An 18,878-nucleotide genomic window follows, 5' to 3' on the forward strand; every position below is an offset into this window, starting at 1 on the left:
GATTTTTATCGTGAGGTTTGCCATCAGCCCTGCGAGCCATTCACCTTTTCCAGATTTAATTAGGCTGCGTGACTGTGCGACTGAGAGCGAGAGTGTGTGTTGGCGCCACCACCTTGGGGGGAGAGGGGGTAGCGGGGAGCGGGATGGGGGGGGAGTTGGGGGGTGTTTTATACTTGTTGCGGCACTGCATTGCTACCGGAGGGTTTTGCTTACCCGGGGGCTCCCGCGACACCCAGATTTTGCTGGATTGACTTTCCCTTTATAGGAGGCAGCCGAGGCATTAGGGAACGACTGAATATAAGTCCCTTGTTCATCACTGGCTCTCCTTGCCTCCGGGACTGCCCAGATTGTTGGGGAACGTCGCTGCAAATGCTTGTGTCTGAGATTCTTCCCAAATCCTGCATATGTGATACTGTAATATTGCCGCCTGTTTTTCCTCTCTTTTTTCTCTCTCTTTGTTTCCTTCTTTTCTACTTACTCTGCAATAAATAAAAAATGTATTAAAAAAAAGTTGCTTGTCAGCCATTTTGGATTTCCGTGGTTGCCGGACTAACCTTACCCGTTCAAGTCACCTTGTAGTGTAGTTCCTATATTCCCAATAGGCTCTGCGTATCGGAATAATATACACTATAGATTTGACATAGGACTGAGGTCAGTATGTCTCTATTGAGTATACTAAACTTAATTGTGAGTGCCAGCTAGCTTAGAGGTAACTAGAAACGTTTTCGAATAAACAAGAAGGGTTTAGTTTCTGACAAATGCATAAACATGATAACTTTGTTTCCCCAAGAATCGAAACGTAACTTCAGAGTCATGGAAACAATAGATAACTATTTCACTCAGTCAATCATGCATGCTTCGTCTCTACAGAGTTGCATAGAAATAGAGAGACAGGTGTTTCAACAAAAGGTTTTATTGAACAGTCTTCTTTCTCATGCAAGAGAGGGGAACTACTACAATCGTTAGACAGAATGCAAAGTATAATGCGTACAGTTTAAACAGTTATATAAAATAATACTGTGATAGCATTGTCTGTTGCTATGAAATGTAAAAATACATACATAAATAACACAGGCTAAAATACTCAACTGGTGCGTCTAAAATACGCCTACCCCAATATACCTAACCTAGGTCTAGTACGAGGGAAGAAGGAGGTGTTGTCTTTAGCATAGGTTTAGTTTTGCCAAGAATTGCCAAAGGTTTCTCTAGGTTCTAATCCGCTCCATACCTTAGAATGAGAGAGGTTGGTATCTCTTTCACAGACTCGATTTCCCAACACCCCGCAAGGGGAGTCCTAAACACTGGAGCTTCTCAGCAGGAGGATGACCGCTTGTGATCAGTGCGTCAGCTGGAGAGTTGGCTTACTTCGGAACTTGCTGTAGCGAGCTGCGCCTGGCAAGTAGGTAGTCGAACTGCACTGAACCACACCGTGCTTTGCCTAAGCACGTGAAGGTATATTTATACCTTGAAGGTGTTTAGGAATGCCAGCTTTGAAGTAAAGTAGGGCATATGAACGTCATGAATGAACCCCTAAGGAACAGACGTTCAAGCATAATGAGTTCTTGGCGAAATCAATATTCAAGCATGGGAAAGTCCCTAAGAGTCTAGTTTTCCAAGAAATCATTGCGACATAGATGAACGGATGGAAGTAGCCATGCATGTATTTGGGCAGCATGGGCTATGCCTAAATAAAGACTGGATATCTATGCCTATATAAGGGCAACGCAAACTGTACCTATATAGGGCATGAATCTGGAAATTTATTTGGAATCTAAAATTGAACACAACAACCTGTTGAGGCTCGTTTCCTGAATGGTTTACTGCACTTGTTCCCTCCTATCACCTTTGTGATGCCCCAATTGGGACCTCAGTCTGATTCTCAGGTTTCTAATGTGTTCTCCCTTCGAACCACTAAACAGCTGTCTTCTGCTGCTCTTAGCTCTCAAAATGGTCATCTTAGTGGCCACTACTTCAGGTCAGTGAGGTACAAGGTCTGTCATCCACACTCCTAACACCAGCTTTTTTCCTGACAAACTGATCCTTCAGACACGTGCCTCCTCCCTATTGAAGGCTGCCCCCCCCTGTTGAAGGCTGTCCCCCCCCTTCCATGTTAGCCAGTATATCAGTCTCCTGACATTTTTTGCCTCACCCCCTCCCTTCCAGGAGGAGGAGAGACTCTATCACCTGAACCCAAAGAGAGCTCTTTTATTTTATAGTGACTTCACCAAAGGCAGACTATCAGCTATTTATTGGGTCCACAGGAGCGAAAAATGGGAAGTCTTGGCAGAAGCGGCCTATCTCTTGATGGATTGTACTCTGCATTAGGATCAGCTACACAGTATCTAGAGTACCTGTAATGGACATCTGCAAAGCTGTTACGTGGGCTTCACTCCATACTTACACGAACCACTACTTCTTGGACAGTCAGGTCTGTCATGACCAGCATTTTGCCTGTTCAGTCTTCAGGACATTTTTAATGAGTCAGTACGCAGACCCCACCTCATGGGAGATATACTTGGGTATCTATTCTAAGTTGAGGTATCTGCAGTTAGGAACCTCTACCAAAACAAGTGACTTCCCTTTGTTAATGCTTTTTCTGGTAGAGACTCTATCTAATCACAGATTCCTTCCCGATCCTCCCATCCGCATAGCTCTGCGAACTAGCTTCTTCATCCAAAAGATCCTGTTAGTCTCTGCAGAATAGTCAAAATAGAAATATTGCTTTTTATGTCGCTTTGGATTTTTGCCACAGAAATAATCACAAAAGAAACTGATGTCAACACCCCATGTGGTGCCTATATTGGCACCTACATGGGCACTGCAACTTCATTTCCTACGCCGCCAGCACTGTGTCAAACAACGCCATCTACTTTCTGAAACCAGTCTGACACATTGGGAATATTCTAAGGTGAGGAATCTGCGGTTAGAGTCTCTATCAGAAAAAGCGTTACCTAAGGTAAGTAACTTGTTCTTCTGGAGTCTAGGAAGCAACCACTCTGACATGCGCTACCTGTGACATCCTAAACAACAAAACAGAAGTGCCAATACTGATACTCTATTTGATATGCCAAAATGCTGCATTGGCTGCCTATCTCCAAGAGGATTTTATTTAAAATTTTGACCCTAGCTTTTAACGCCCTTCATCGCGTGGGTCCTAAGTACATTGGCAAACGTCTGTCTTTCTATCTACCCAGCAGGACTCTTCGGTCAGCTTCCTTGGCCAGAGCTGCTGTCCCCTCTATCAAGCGTACTAGAACAGGAGGCCGTTCGTTTCGATACCTGGCTGCTCGGGGTTGGAATGAGCTGCCTCTCTCCTTAAGAAAAGCCAACAGTCTGCTTGTCTTTAGGAAAGAGCTGAAAACCTGGCTCTTTACTCAATAGAGTTCTTCTGGTTCTTTCTGTGTTTAGTTGTTGTGTTTTCACTGTGTCTTGAGCACTCTTCGCTAAAGCGCCGGGATGCTCTTTGGAGTAGCCGTGCGCTATAGAAGAGATTAAATAACATAACATAACATATCTTATTTTATCAACCAAAAGAAGTCTCCTGATCAAAGATGAGAAATGCTATTCAATAGCTGTTTTATTTTACAAAATGAATTTTTAGAAAGTACATTTATTTTAACTTTCAGCATATACTGTCGAGAAACAGAACATTTTATATACAAAATGAAAAAGGAGGACACAAAGCAGGGCAATAAAATCAACCGTACATTCATAAATCAATCATATCACAGTCATACCACAAGCATTCATGCATTCATACTACAGTACTTAACCTAAATTGGATAAGGATAAACCAATGGGCTAAGTATTGGGTCTGCTGTATAAATAAAAGAAATTTCACAGTAATTTATAGAATACACTCATTAATTTTCGTTTGAATCCAATGAATTATAGAAATTAGACAAAAAATGGGTGTATAATTCGTAGCAAATAGTGTGGCAACAGATCAACACTAGGGCAATGAAAAGGGAGCAGACACTGGACGAAAGGAGGCCTACGCGTTTCGAATCCCTAGGAGTTGGGGTGGCTGACCGGGAGATTAACAAGCCGCGTTGAAGATGGAAATCTTTTATTTTGCTTCCGCAGTCACTATGTAGGTGCAGGGCGATTTTCTACTCGCCTAGCAGGGCGGAGAGTCCATATCTTTGTAACCAAGTCCAGCAAGCGTTCAAATCGGCGCTGCTTCTTTGCAAAGTAAAAGATTTCCTTCTTCAACGAGGCTTGTTAATCTCCCGGTCAGCCACCCCTTTCCACTCAAATTCACGCTCCAGGACACACCAACATTTAATCCAGAGGTGACTTCTATTCTTCGATCTGTTTTACTGGATATATTTTCCCTTGTGAGTGATTTGGCCCTGATGAGAATCCCCCCCCAACTCCTAGGGACATGCAAAGTATCTCACCATAATATATATAGCACCCATCCGCCAACAACCAATATTGAAGTAGTCATCCAGTCTAGCGTCTGGGTAAAATTTACAAAATAGTTTGTCTCCACATTGGGACTAGGCAAAGAGCCTCCATTCTGACTTCCCATGCCCATATTGTGGCATCGGGGAGACCAAAAAAGGCCTTCCCAATCAAAGAATGGAAAAATATTTAAGTTTAGTATCTCTGTTGCAGCCTTTAATCTTTGTTGCCTTCTAGGAGTATCTGCAGGCTCATGCAGTTAGGAAGGGTAGATAGTAGCACCCAGTCCACCTTTCTCATATTTTTAAATTCGTAAAATATTGGTAATGTGTCTAGCTTACTTCTTGAATGAGTTCCATATAAGGAATGATAGTGTGTTGTCCGGTTCCCAGAATAAGCAAAGTATCCCATGGAATACATAAAGTCAACTACACAGAACCACAATTTTTATTAGACATCATAGTGGGGCACCCTTGTCTCATCAAGCATGCAATCTAGATTCAGATTAATCTGTTGTTTGTGCACCAGTCTGATGCCCAATTTTTGTAAATCATTACTTTATTCTTCCTGAAATGGACTTGCAGTGGCTGTTTCCTTATTTTATTTTTGTGTTGCTATTTGCCCCCCTGCATAATGGGAACAGCCTTGATTTGCCCAAGTAGTAGGAGTCCCTGTATTTCACTGTATTTATCTAGAATGTGCAACAAATGCAGAAGAGAATGCTTTGGAGCTCACAGATACACTTGGCCCTAATGTGGATGTCGGTCGGAGGCAACTCCGACCAACATCCCTGCGGTTTCGGAACCGACCCACTGAGGGTCGGCGGTCCAAAACTGCAATTATGATATGCTGCACATAGTGTGGTCGCAGACTCCCATTTTCCTATGGGAGCTTGTGCGGCAGTTGGAAACCAGCCACAGCACAAGCTCCAGTAGAGAAATAGGAGTCACTGTAAATCCCTGCACAGTGTGGCATGCACATCACGGGGCATGCCACACTGCAGTGATTTACAGAGGGGCACCATTGGTGCCCGCTCGGCACCCAATCTGAGGCTGCCGAAGCAGGACCCCCAAAGTTGCTTTCCGACTGGCTTTTGATGTTGGAAAGCCCAACATGGAAAGCCTGTTAGAAACCGACATCATAATCCTGGCTGCGGAAACTCCGCCTGTAAGGGATTATGTTGCGGTTCCAACTGACCCATGGGCTCCTTGAGCCTGGCGGAAGCCAGTCTGAGTGACCGGCCGGTTTTTAATACGGCTGCCATTATTGTAATACATTGGTTGGATTTGAAACCATTGGATGTTGGTCAGAGTTATTCCGGCCAACATCCAAATTAGTGCCCAAGATGTCATTCCTGTTTTGGAACCCTACGCAATTGGTTTTACCAACCTTTATTCACCAATCTCCCATTTGTTCCCTTAACTCACAGGCCAGTCATTACGCCATCACAGCAAACAAAATTGCAGACATGGAGCTTCCTTTGAAAGTGAACTGCTCTAAAGCCCAATGCTCAAATTGTGCAATAGTATTTTTACTTGTGTCTGCGGTGACAGTATAGTAATCATATTTATTGTAGCATAGAAAGCACTAAATTATATCTCTAGAGTACCTGACACATTAATGCCCACTCCACAGTATCAAAAGCCTTCTCGATATCCATGGAAGCCCCTGCATACTCTCTAGCCGTCATATCTAGTAAGAATTTCGCATATGCCAAGTGTCGTAGGCTATGTATGATTATGCTATGTTAAAATGTGGAATAGAACCTGATTGATCAGGATGTATTTGGTCTGTGACAACGGTAAACAGCCTTTTCACAGTGCATCTTCTGAGTATTTTAGCATTTACTGTCATCATTGACAGTGGTCTGTAGGATTCAAAGTCCTACAGGTGTTTCCCTGGCTTAGCTGCCATCCCAATTTGTTGCTACCATGACGAGTTGGGGGGCCGCTGTGTTTCTATAGCTTTTTGTGATAAAACTCTGTTGGGAGTCCATCATGACCTGGAGTTTACTTTAAGCTCGTTCCTCTTTAATTAGTGGGTAATCAGTAAGTGGTTATTTGTTGCAACTTAGGCCTTTCCATATATGTGAGACTCACTTGTGGCCCAGGGGCCTCGCTCTTATTGTGTAGTGTCTGCAGATACTCTGTAAACATCATGTTACCTGCCATGTGTATACATCTTAAGTTCCTATTCCGACCATCCATGCAAAGGAAAGCATGTCTCTATATATTTTGTTTACTGCTAACCAGGCCAGCATTCTTCCGGATTTGTCCCCTTCCCAATGAAGCCTTTGTCTGTAGGAATTGTTTGAAATGTATCGAAAGAGGTGTACGGCTGACTAAGTTTGTATTTTCTGACATACACTTTTTCGAGAGTTCAGACTCTTGTGCATTCTTACTTTCCAGATCAGTGATCAGTTCTTCCAGTTTTTTAATGTCTGATCTCTCGTTCTGGCTCACTCCATGCTATTTTCCAATGTGTGCACATCTTACACCACTTTCATTGCATCTCATTTTGACTCTGTAGAGGAGGCAGATGCCCAATTTGCCAATTATTCATTTAAGGTGTCAGCTATGTCTCTACTGAAGGCAGCTTCAAAGGGTTACCTTATGTTCCTATTAATTGGTCAGGGCACCCTCTAGCATCCTTTCCATGGCACATTGCTGTTAGCATTACGTTCTCACTGCGGTAGGGTCAGTTATTCCTTCCAATTCCTCTTTTGTGCCATCATGGTAGATGGTCATGGTAGATATGTACTACAATTTTGCGCAATGTTGTCAGCAGTAGCCTGGCAATTCTCTAGTTTGGTTCCATTTAAGTTGTGCCTTTGTGTATGCATGCAATTGTGTGTCTTGGTGTCAGCAGGTTCATTTAGTTTTCTAACAATTGTTTCCTTTTTCATTTATGCGCAGGTGTGACTTCATACTTCTACCATGAGGTTTTTTGGTGTAGGTTTGTTGTAGTGTTCTTGCACATTTGCCTCTGACATCACAATCCTATCTTTCTATCAGTTTGCTGTTGGAAATTGGGTATTTTCTATACTTTCATTTTGGTATTGTTTTAGACCCAAGTACTGTTCCCACAGAGCTTGGTGCCTGGAATGTTTCATCCTGTTAGTCAAGCAGTGTTGTTTTACTTGTGTCTAAAGTGTTGCGTGTGCCTATGATGCTTGTTTTGACTGTTCACTCGAATATCTCCTATTGTCTTGGTTATTCATCAGAAGAGTCTTTCCAGTTTCTTTATCATTTAGGAGGCCATCAATGATTGTGGTAGTGTTTGGGTATTCCAAAATTGACTTCCTGGTGTTTAAGGTATTTATGTCCTCTTTTCAAGGGCTAGTAACATTTTAAATGGTGAGCACGGTTGTCTCTTTCTCAGTTTGACTACCCTTTATTTGTACACAAAGTTAAGAGAAAAAGTAGAACTCAATGTAATGAGTGGAGAATTATTTTAGTTAATAAAATCAGACCATCCAAAATGTACAGTCCTAAAGTACTTGTTTGTTCAAAGGCTCAATATATGGCCTCAAATTACATCAATGGTCAAATTAGAAATGCTTTCACCCTCAAATACTCACCATTGTGGCTGCACCATAAAAATGAGGGAGAAATATAAAGCATTTAAGAGGGAAGGCAGTATTGATGTTTTGCTTAAAAGATGGATACCTGTAAGGTGGCTGCCATTTGGGTGCATCCATAAAGGCACTTTGAGAGGCAGGTGAATCAGCAGACCCAAGGTGTAATTTGAGCACTTCTACGTGAGACATGCAGTTCAATGGGAGCATCATTGAATGTAGAATTGTTCCTACAAATGTGTAAATTAGCACATTAGTTTCGTAAGGGAGCACTGTTTCCACATGAAGGAAATGCTCTCTGGTGTGTGCACCTGTTTTATTTGATCATGCAGTGAGTGAAGGAAATTTCTCTCATCTTTCGAAACTGCCTTTGTGGAAAATTTGAACCGTGAAGCACAGAAACCAGCAGTGTGCTTTCATGGAGCTGGACAGAATCTGTTTATCCGTACCCTCAAGCCATCCATTTTATTACGTTCTTAATAATGAACGCAATTAAGATTTCTGATTCTAATTAGTTGTCAGTGACGTTTTAGATAATTGTACAAGCATACTTTATAATTAAATTGTTAAGTTAGTTGGTTTAAATGCACTTTGCTTGTAATGGAATTACAGCAGATTAGCACATTATATCAATTGCTATATTACAGAAAATCGAAAATACATTTCGTTTCTCTTTCTTAACTTGTAGATATCTGTATTTCTGTTGTCAAACAAATGTTTTGGGTACTACATTCATGGCCGATCAGTTCATGGACACTCGGATACTAACATGGAGGAAATGAACATGAATTTGAAAAGAGAAGCGGTATGAACATTTACTCATTTTATTTGTTTTGTTTTATAGCTTTGTGTTCCTTTTCAATACTAATGTTTGTTATTACAGAAAGGCAAACAGCTTTAAGTGTAAACTGTTATTGGGACCATTGGTCATTCTTCCCGGAGTGTCATTAGAACTGATGTTGGTAATATGATGAGCATCCACCAAGACTTAAATGTTGTGGGTGGTTACAACATGTGCAATTTAGTATTTCACGCTTAATATGCTTCCTACTTGAAGTATGCGTAGGAAATACAATAAGTGGGATTTGTTCCATGTGAAACTAGCATTAGTAAAGCCACCACCACCATGAGGTGTCAAACATGCACACACAACACAAACCGTCACACAGACAGAATGCATACTATACATGCCCAACCAGGCTATGTATATAGGTGTCAACATGCTCACATAGGTGACGTGCCAGCCTGTGTGGACCATGTATGCAATCTGGCTAGGTGTGTAAGTTTGTTATGTGTATGTATGTGTACATTTTGCCTGTTTGTATGTTCTGTATGCCTGCATATCTGTCTGTAGACTTTATGAATGTGCCATAAAAAGCCAAACCTGTTGACTTATGCTTGTTTGTTTATTATATTATGTTTTCCTAGCCCAAAAAAAAAGTGGGTATATGCATACTTATCGAAGGCAAGGGTAATCTAACATGTATGCTCTTCTAATTCAACCTTTAGCAATATGATGTTGCACTCTGCAAACAAGATGTCCTTGAATAATGAATATATTATTTGTCATGAATCGAAAAGAGGGGTACTAGGAGCCAGATTAAGGTCCAGTTCCCATGCTGCTCACTATAATTGACACATCTAATCTGTGTGGGTACTTGTTCCTATGTGCAGAGGGTATAGAAGACGTTAAAGAAAAGGTGTGGCTGAAATATATGGTTCCAGGGGGATCTTTCTTATTTGAAAGTGTTGCCCTCACACACAAGTGTGGGTGTCATGCTTCATCATCGGGTGTTTTGCTCCTCATGGGGCCGGCGCTGCAATGCCCCACGGGCCATACAAGATGGCTCTTTGTCAGAGATCTTTTCTTGTATCAGCCGTGATGGTGCATGCAGGTGTGTGGAGTATAATGTGTAAGGTGGAGAGTGTGATCTTAAAATTACCTAAAAGATATCAAATTTTATTCAGAGATTCTTTGCCAAGGTCCAGCAGTTTGGTAAGAAACTATTTTCATCTGCCAGCTTAGCGCTGCGGTCGGTGAACACTGCATGCCTCTTGGGCCGATATTCCCACTCTGTGTGGGATACGGTAGTGTGAGTGCTGCCTCACAGTCTGGAGGAGGCCCGGACACTGCTCTCCCAGGCTGTTGCAGCGGAGAGAGGCAGCAAAGTTTGCCATAATGTGTGGACTGGATACCACGGACTCGCTAGGCAAAGCGATTTCCATGACGGTGGCGCTCCGCCGCCACGCCTGGCTGCCGTCCACTGGCTTTTCGCGGGATGTCCAAAACTCCCTTATGGACATGCCCTTTGATGGCCGTCGCCTTTTCTGCGACAAAGCAGATCATGCGTTGGAGCGCTTTAAGGACTCCTGGGCTACGGTCAAGTCCTTGGGACTTTCCACCACGCTCACGATCACTTCTGCTTTTCGCCCCTTTTGTGGCCACGGAAGGGGCGCCCGACATGTTTGTTCAACCACAAGCCTCAGAGCCAACCTAGAGGCGGCCGCGGACGTGGGCCCTGCCGTGGCATGGAAGCGGGCCAGAGGGCGGGTCACTCCACCCCCATCCCCGCAGCATCCGCCTCAAAACCTCCCTAGTCTGAGCTTTCAGGCCCATAAAATACCAGTGGGCGGCAGGATTCGCCATCACCTCCCCCACTGTTGCACCATCACATGGGACAGGTGGGTGCTGCAAATTGTCTGAAGGGGTTTCTCCTTCCCCTTCGACACTACCCCTCCAGCCATGCCACCCCAGTACCACCGCATGTCGGGGGATCATCTGCAACTTCTGCAAGAGGAAGTTACGGCCCTTTTGGCCAAGGGGGCCATTGAGCGCGTTCCTGTGCCAGAAGTAGGACGTGGTTGCTATTCCCACTACTTTCTGGTACCCAGGAAGGACAAAGACCTGCGTACTATCTTGGACCTCAGGAACGTCAACCGCTTCCTCCGGAAGGAGAAGTTCAAGATGTTGACTTTGGCTCAGGTCTTATCTGCTCTCGACCCTGGAGACTAGACGGTAGCGTTGGATTTGCAGGATTCATATTTCCGCATCCCCGTCCTGCCGGCCCACCGGCGGTACCTGCGGTTCACGGTAGGCCACAAGCACTTACATTTCACTGTGCTCCCCTTTGGCCTTACCAGTGCCCCTCTGGTGTTCACGAAAGTGATGGCGGTGGTCGCAGCCCATCTGCGCAGATCAGGGGTTCCAGTCTTCCCCTATCTCGACGACTGGTTGTTGAAGGCAGGCTCACCCCAGACAGTCATCTCCTACCTTCAGACTACGGCCGACCTCCTGCATTTGCTGGGGTTCTCCATCGACGTGCCAAAGTCGCACCTGGTTCCCTCCCAGAAGCTCAGTTTCATCGGGCGGTTCTGGACTCAACCCAGTTTCGGGTTTATCTTTCTGAACAGCATTCTGGGATATTCAGGCTATAATTCCGATCTTTCAGCCTCTATCCCGGGTTTCGGTCAGGATGACCCTCCGTCTACTGGGGCGGATGGCCTCCTGCATCCAGTTGGTAAATCATGCCAGATGTCAAGTGCGGGCTCTGCAGTGGGACCTGAAGTCCCAGTGGACACAGCATCAGGGCAACCTGTCCGATCACGTCCAGATCTCAGAGGGCGCTGCACGACAAGTGCAGTTGTGGCTCAAGAATCGCGATTGGGTCACTGGCAGATCTCTCCCCCTTCCCCAACCGGAGCTCATAGTAGTGATGGATGCATCCCTCCTGGGATGGGGTGGCCACATGGGAGAGGTGGAGATCAGAGGCCTCTGGTCTCCGGCGGAGTCCCGGCTCCACATCAACCTTTTGGAGCTTCCGGCGATCCGACTTGCACTAAAGGCATTCCTTCCCTCTGTCCAGGAAAGTGTGGTGCAGGTGTTCACGGGCACCACCACCGCCATGTGGTACTGCAACACTGGGTGGGGTCATGGACCTTATGTCAGAAGGCGCTGCGCCTCTGGACATGGCTGGAACATCAGGGCATTTCCTTGTGGTTCAACACCTGGCAGGTTCTCTGAACCCCAGGGCGGAAGAACTCAGCCGTCGGTGTGTGATGGATCACGAATGGCGTCTGCACTCTGACGTGGTGCAAGGTCTCTTTCAGCAATGGGGAGAGCCTTGGTTAGAACTATTCGCCATGAACATGCAATGTCAGCAGTTCTGCGCGTTAGAATATCCAAGGCGGCACTCGCTCGGCGACGCTTTTCGTCATGAGTGGAGTTGCGGTCTGTTGTACGCCTTTCCGCCTATACCACTTCTGCCCAGAGTGCTGAAGAAGATGAGGCGCGACCGGGCCCAAGTCATCCTTGTGGGTCTGGATTGGGCACGAAGATACTGGTATCCCGAGCTACTCAGCATGGCCATCGATCCCCCGATCTGACTTCCTCTTCGGGAGTATCTTCTGTCGCAGCAGCAGGGGACAGTCCTCCACCCGAACCTGTCCAGCCTTCACCTTACATGCGTGGAGATTGAGCGGCGGCAGTTGATCTTTTTCGATCTTCCTCCCGAAGTCTGTGATGTCATTCTGGCAGCCAGGCATCCCTCCACTAAAACGGTATACGCCTGCAGGTGAAACAAATTTGTGGCATGGTGCACAGCAAAGGCTGTGGATCCTCTTTCGGCCCCAATTTCGGAGGTTCTTCTGCTCCTTCTTTCTTTGGCCCAGCAGGGCTCTGCTCTGGGCACTATCAAGAGCTATCTTTCGGCCATTTCAGCCTTTTTAAGGCTTCCTGATCAGCCTTCTCTTTTCAAGTCCCCTGTTGTAAATAGATTCTTGAAAGGCATTATGCACATGTTCCCTCCGGTCCCTTTCGTGATGCCTCAGTTGGACTTGAATCTTGTTTTGACTTATCTGACGTGTGCTCCTTTTAAGCCACTTCACAACTGTCCTCTTCGTCTTCTCACTTTAAAGACTGCTTTCCTGGTTGCCATCACCTCTGCCAGAAGAATGAATGAGCTCCAGACTCTTTCTTCTAAACCTCCCTTTCTTTCTGTCCATCCGGACAAAGTTGTCCTAAGAACACGTCAATCTTTTCTGCAAGAGGTTGTCACTGCGTTTCACATCGGGCAGACCATCACTTTGCCCACCTTATTTCCGCCTCCGCATCCCACAAAAGAGGAAGAGGGGCTCCACCGTCTTTGACCCAAAACATGCGCTCTCATTCTGTATGAACTGCACACAACAGTTCCAGGTGGATTGTCAGCTCTTTGTTGGCTACTTTGGCACCAAGAAAGGTAGATTAGTGCACAAGCAAACCATCTCCCGGTGGGTTGTTTTGTGCATCAAAGCATTCTATTCTTTGGCTAGAAAGGAGCCTCCAGTGGGTCTACACGCCCATTCAGCCAGGGCGACGGCCGCCACTACTGCTTTGGAATGGGGAGTTCCCTTGCATGATATCTGTCAGGCAGCTACGTGGGCCTGGGTGCACATTTTTAGCAAGCACTACTGCCTGGACAGCCAAGTCCAGAGAGATGGCTTCTTTGGCCGTTCTGTTCTCCAGGACTTCCTAGTGTGATTTTGGTTCACAGACCCACCACCGGGGTTGGTATTGCTGGGGTATCTATTCTAAGGTAAGTAATCTATCACTACATGTTTCTTTCAGATGAACAAGTTACTTACCTTCTGTAACGGTATATCTGTAAGAAACATTAGTAGTGATAGATTCCTTACTGCCCCGCCCATCCTCCCCATTCTGTGAACTGATTTCTAGGGTTAAGGTCATCCCTTCCAGAGCCCTAGTTTCATTGCACCAGTGGTCAGTTTCTTGCATGGCTCTGCGTTCCTGGCGCGGAAAGTCGTCTACAGAACTGACATCAGTGCGCAAGGGTGGCGTGTAAGTAGCTGCCGCGACGTCATCCCAGCGTACACGATGCCAACGACGGACGCTGAGCCGCACGATGCCACCTTACGACACGCAGGGGTACTACTGACGAAAACTTTCCGGATCCAGTCTGACGCCTGGGGGTGATTCTAAGGTAAGGAATTTATCACTACTAATGTTTCTTACAGATATATTGTTACCGAAGGTAAGTAACTTGTTCTTCTATCCAGCTATTCTTTTACCCTCATTTATACATTGTTAATAAAAAGTCTTGCCTTTTAGAAGCTGCAGTGCAGCCTTATGTAGTCAATATGACAACATTATATGTGCATTCAGGAAAAAATTATACTTCTGCTAGCGTTGTTGGATTAACCTTTCGGGTAATCTGACGCTGGCAGATGGGCCTCGTTGAAAAGGCTTGTGTCTGGGCTGTTTTTTGTTGTTGTCCTGTGATGGAATCACAGAAAAGCAGCCAACTCACTGGTCCATCCAATCTGAACCATTTGCAGTGCCAGACTGTCAAACTACCTAACTGGCCAGTCCAGCACTGTCTGAGAGGCTTACATTACATTGTGGACAGATACATTATTTAATGCTGTTTACATGCAAGAACTCCATGCAGAAAGGTGTTCCAGGGTTCGCACAATGCAGTGGGGAATATCTGGGGTCCACGCAGCACAGCTGGGTATATCCATAGTTTGAGCACTAGGAGGGAATATTCCTGCTTGTACGACTACTTGGAAGCTTCTCACAGTTCAAAACCAGGACTACAGGTGCCTAACCTTTTCTCAACAAGAAAGACTACAGGAGGAAAACCCATAAACCCTGTTGAGACCTGGGTGAGTTAATTAGAACATTCAACAATGTCTCAACAGGTCACCTTTAAACAGTTTTACAGAAAATTGGAAATTGGAAAAGCAATGAAGAAGGGAGACAAACACAAATGTTCTTTGAATACTTGAAGCAATCTATATTTATAAATTTCATATACATCAATAGTTATGTCAGCACAATTATTAATAAATGTGGGTGTAACCCAAATAAAAGCATATTATTATTATTATTATTATTATTATTATTATTAAATGAAATTTTTAGGTAGCGCAACTAAACCCATAGGCATCAAGGCGCTGATGATGGTAAACTGAAAAGCTCAGAAATCACCTAGGTAAGAAGGTATGGGTAGGCTTCTTGAAAAAGCCAGGTCTTAAGGGCTTTACGAAACAGTGTGGGTGGAGATCACCTTGAGGTCATTAGGGAGAGCATTCCAGAGTCTGGGTGCAAGAAAGCGGAAGGACCTTCCGCCCCATCTGGCCTTGACTGTACGAGGGACAACTAGCAAGCTTTTGCTGGAAGAGCAGAGTGCTCTACCCGGGGTATAGTAGGCCACCAGAGCGCGAATAGCCTCCGGACCAGACTCATTGAGGGCACAATGTGTAAGACATAAGGCCTTAAAATTGATCCTCGCCTGCATGGGGAGCCAGTGCAGATTTTTTCTAATGGCCGTGCCCGAGGAGCGTTTGGGGGCATCCACAACAAACCGGGCAGCAGCATTCTGCACAGTCTGAAGGCGATGGACCAGACCATTGCTAATGCCAAGGTAAAGTGCATTGCAATAGTCCAGTCTGGAAGTAATGAGGGCCATTACTACCTGTTTTTTTGTGACTGAGGGGAGAGATATTGAGTAATTTTTCTCAAGATCCTCAATGTATTGCAACAGGTGGACACAGTCCTGCTGACCTGCTTGTCTAACGAGAGAGTGGTGTCCAGAATAACCCCAAGATTGCGGGCGGATGGGGATGGCAAGGGCAGGTGCCTAGTACAGAAGGCCACCTGCAAATTGTCTGAAGGGGTTTCTCCTTCCCCTTCGACACTACCCCTCCAGCCATGCCACCCCAGTACCACCGCATGTCGGGGGATCATCTGCAACTTCTGCAAGAGGAAGTTACGGCCCTTTTGGCCCAGGGGGCCATTGAGCGCGTTCCTGTGCCAGAAGTAGGACGTGGTTGCTATTCCCACTACTTTCTGGTACCCAGGAAGGACAAAGACCTGCGTACTATCTTGGACCTCAGGAACGTCAACCGCTTCCTCCGGAAGGAGAAGTTCAAGATGTTGACTTTGGCTCAGGTCTTATCTGCTCTCGACCCTGGAGACTAGACGGTAGCGTTGGATTTGCAGGATGCATATTTCCGCATCCCCGTCCTGCCGGCCCACCGGCGGTACCTGCGGTTCACGGTAGGCCACAAGCACTTACATTTCACTGTGCTCCCCTTTGGCCTTACCAGTGCCCCTCTGGTGTTCACGAAAGTGATGGCGGTGGTCGCAGCCCATCTGCGCAGATCAGGGGTTCCAGTCTTCCCCTATCTCGACGACTGGTTGTTGAAGGCAGGCTCACCCCAGACAGTCATCTCCCACCTTCAGACTACGGCCGACCTCCTGCATTTGCTGGGGTTCTCCATCGACGTGCCAAAGTCGCACCTGGTTCCCTCCCAGAAGCTCAGTTTCATCGGGCGGTTCTGGACTCAACCCAGTTTCGGGTTTATCTTCCTGAACAGCATTCTGGGATATTCAGGCTATAATTCCGATCTTTCAGCCTCTATCCCGGGTTTCGGTCAGGATGACCCTCCGTCTACTGGGGCTGATGGCCTCCTGCATCCAGTTGGTAAATCATGCCAGATGTCAAGTGCGGGCTCTGCAGTGGGACCTGAAGTCCCAGTGGACACAGCATCAGGGCAACCTGTCCGATCACGTCCAGATCTCAGAGGGCACTGCACGACAATTGCAGTTGTGGCTCATGAATCGCGATTGGGTCACTGGCAGATCTCTCCCCCTTCCCCAACCGGAGCTCATAGTAGTGATGGATGCATCCCTCCTGGGATGGGGTGGCCACGTGGGAGAGGTGGAGATCAGAGGCCTCTGGTCTCCGGCGGAGTCCCGGCTCCACATCAACCTTTTGGAGCTTCCGGCGATCCGACTTGCACTAAAGGCATTCCTTCCCTCTGTCCGGGAAAGTGTGGTGCAGGTGTTCACGGGCACCACCACCGCCATGTGGTACTGCAACACTGGGTGGGGTCATGGACCTTATGTCAGGAGGCGCTGCGCCTCTGGACATGGCTGGAACATCAGGGCATTTCCTTGTGGTTCAACACCTGGCAGGTTCTCTGAACCCCAGGGCGGAAGAACTCAGCCGTCGGTGTGTGATGGATCACGAATGGCGTCTGCACTCTGACGTGGTGCAAGGTCTCTTTCAGCAATGGGGAGAGCCTTGGTTAGAACTATTCGCCATGAACATGCAATGTCAGCAGTTCTGCGCGTTAGAATATCCAAGGCGGCACTCGCTCGGCGACGCTTTTCGTCATGAGTGGAGTTGCGGTCTGTTGTACGCCTTTCCGCCTATACCACTTCTGCCCAGAGTGCTGAAGAAGATGAGGCGCGACCGGGCCCAAGTCATCCTTGTGGGTCTGGATTGGGCACGAAGATACTGGTATCACGAGCTACTCAGCATGGCCATCGATCCCCCGATCTGACTTCCTCTTCGGGAGTATCTTCTGTCGCAGCAGCAGGGGACAGTCCTCCACCCGAACCTGTCCAGCCTTCACCTTACATGCGTGGAGATTGAGCGGCGGCAGTTGATCTTTTTCGATCTTCCTCCCGAAGTCTGTGATGTCATTCTGGCAGCCAGGCATCCCTCCACTAAAACGGTATACGCCTGCAGGTGAAACAAATTTGTGGCATGGTGCACAGCAAAGGCTGTGGATCCTCTTTCGGCCCCTCTTTCGGAGGTTCTTCTGCTCCTTCTTTCTTTGGCCCAGCAGGGCTCTGCTCTGGGCACTATCAAGAGCTATCTTTCGGCCATTTCAGCCTTTTTAAGGCTTCCTGATCAGCCTTCTCTTTTCAAGTCCCCTGTTGTAAATAGATTCTTGAAAGGCATTATGCACATGTTCCCTCCGGTCCCTTTCGTGATGCCTCAGTTGGACTTGAATCTTGTTTTGACTTATCTGACGTGTGCTCCTTTTAAGCCACTTCACAACTGTCCTCTTCGTCTTCTCACTTTAAAGACTGCTTTCCTGGTTGCCATCACCTCTGCCAGAAGAATGAATGAGCTCCAGACTCTTTCTTCTAAACCTCCCTTTCTTTCTGTCCATCCGGACAAAGTTGTCCTAAGAACACGTCAATCTTTTCTGCAAGAGGTTGTCACTGCGTTTCACATCGGGCAGACCATCACTTTGCCCACCTTATTTCCGCCTCCGCATCCCACAAAAGAGGAAGAGGGGCTCCACCGTCTTTGACCCAAAACATGCGCTCTCATTCTGTATGAACTGCACACAACAGTTCCAGGTGGATTGTCAGCTCTTTGTTGGCTACTTTGGCACCAAGAAAGGTAGATTAGTGCACAAGCAAACCATCTCCCGGTGGGTTGTTTTGTGCATCAAAGCATTCTATTCTTTGGCTAGAAAGGAGCCTCCAGTGGGTCTACACGCCCATTCAGCCAGGGCGACGGCCGCCACTACTGCTTTGGAATGGGGAGTTCCCTTGCATGATATCTGTCAGGCAGCTACGTGGGCCTGGGTGCACATTTTTAGCAAGCACTACTGCCTGGACAGCCAAGTCCAGAGAGATGGCTTCTTTGGCCGTTCTGTTCTCCAGGACTTCCTAGTGTGATTTTGGTTCACAGACCCACCACCGGGGTTGGTATTGCTGGGGTATCTATTCTATGGTAAGTAATCTATCACTACATGTTTCTTTCAGATGAACAAGTTACTTACCTTCTGTAACGGTATATCTGTAAGAAACATTAGTAGTGATAGATTCCTTACTGCCCCGCCCATCCTCCCCATTCTGTGAACTGATTTCTAGGGTTAAGGTCATCCCTTCCAGAGCCCTAGTTTCATTGCACCAGTGGTCAGTTTCTTGCATGGCTCTGCGTTCCTGGCGCAGAAAGTCGTCTACAGAACTGACATCAGTGCGCAAGGGTGGCGTGTAAGTAGCTGCCGCGACGTCATCCCAGCGTACACGATGCCAACGACGGACGCTGAGCCGCACGATGCCACCTTACGACACACAGGG

The 18,878-nt window shown here is 46.6% G+C and overlaps 1 protein-coding gene across 2 annotated transcripts in view; it reads left to right on the top strand.

Moving 5' to 3' along the window:
* Positions 1 to 18,878, top strand: part of TMEM67 (transmembrane protein 67) — a 1,133,211-nt gene that overhangs the window by 876,832 nt on the left and 237,501 nt on the right. Inside the window, exon 23 of one of the 2 annotated variants that reach the window (XM_086965990.1) lies at positions 8,676 to 8,792. The exons of the other annotated variant lie outside the window; for it this stretch is intronic. Within the exon in view, the coding sequence (XP_086822116.1) occupies positions 8,676 to 8,792 (117 nt within the window). The remainder of the gene's footprint in view (positions 1 to 8,675; positions 8,793 to 18,878) is intronic. 2 annotated transcript variants of the gene reach the window in all.

This window comes from Lissotriton vulgaris, chromosome 4_1 (genome assembly GCF_964263255.1).
Source record: "Lissotriton vulgaris chromosome 4_1, aLisVul1.2, whole genome shotgun sequence".
In the NCBI taxonomy this organism is placed as follows: domain Eukaryota; kingdom Metazoa; phylum Chordata; class Amphibia; order Caudata; family Salamandridae; genus Lissotriton; species Lissotriton vulgaris.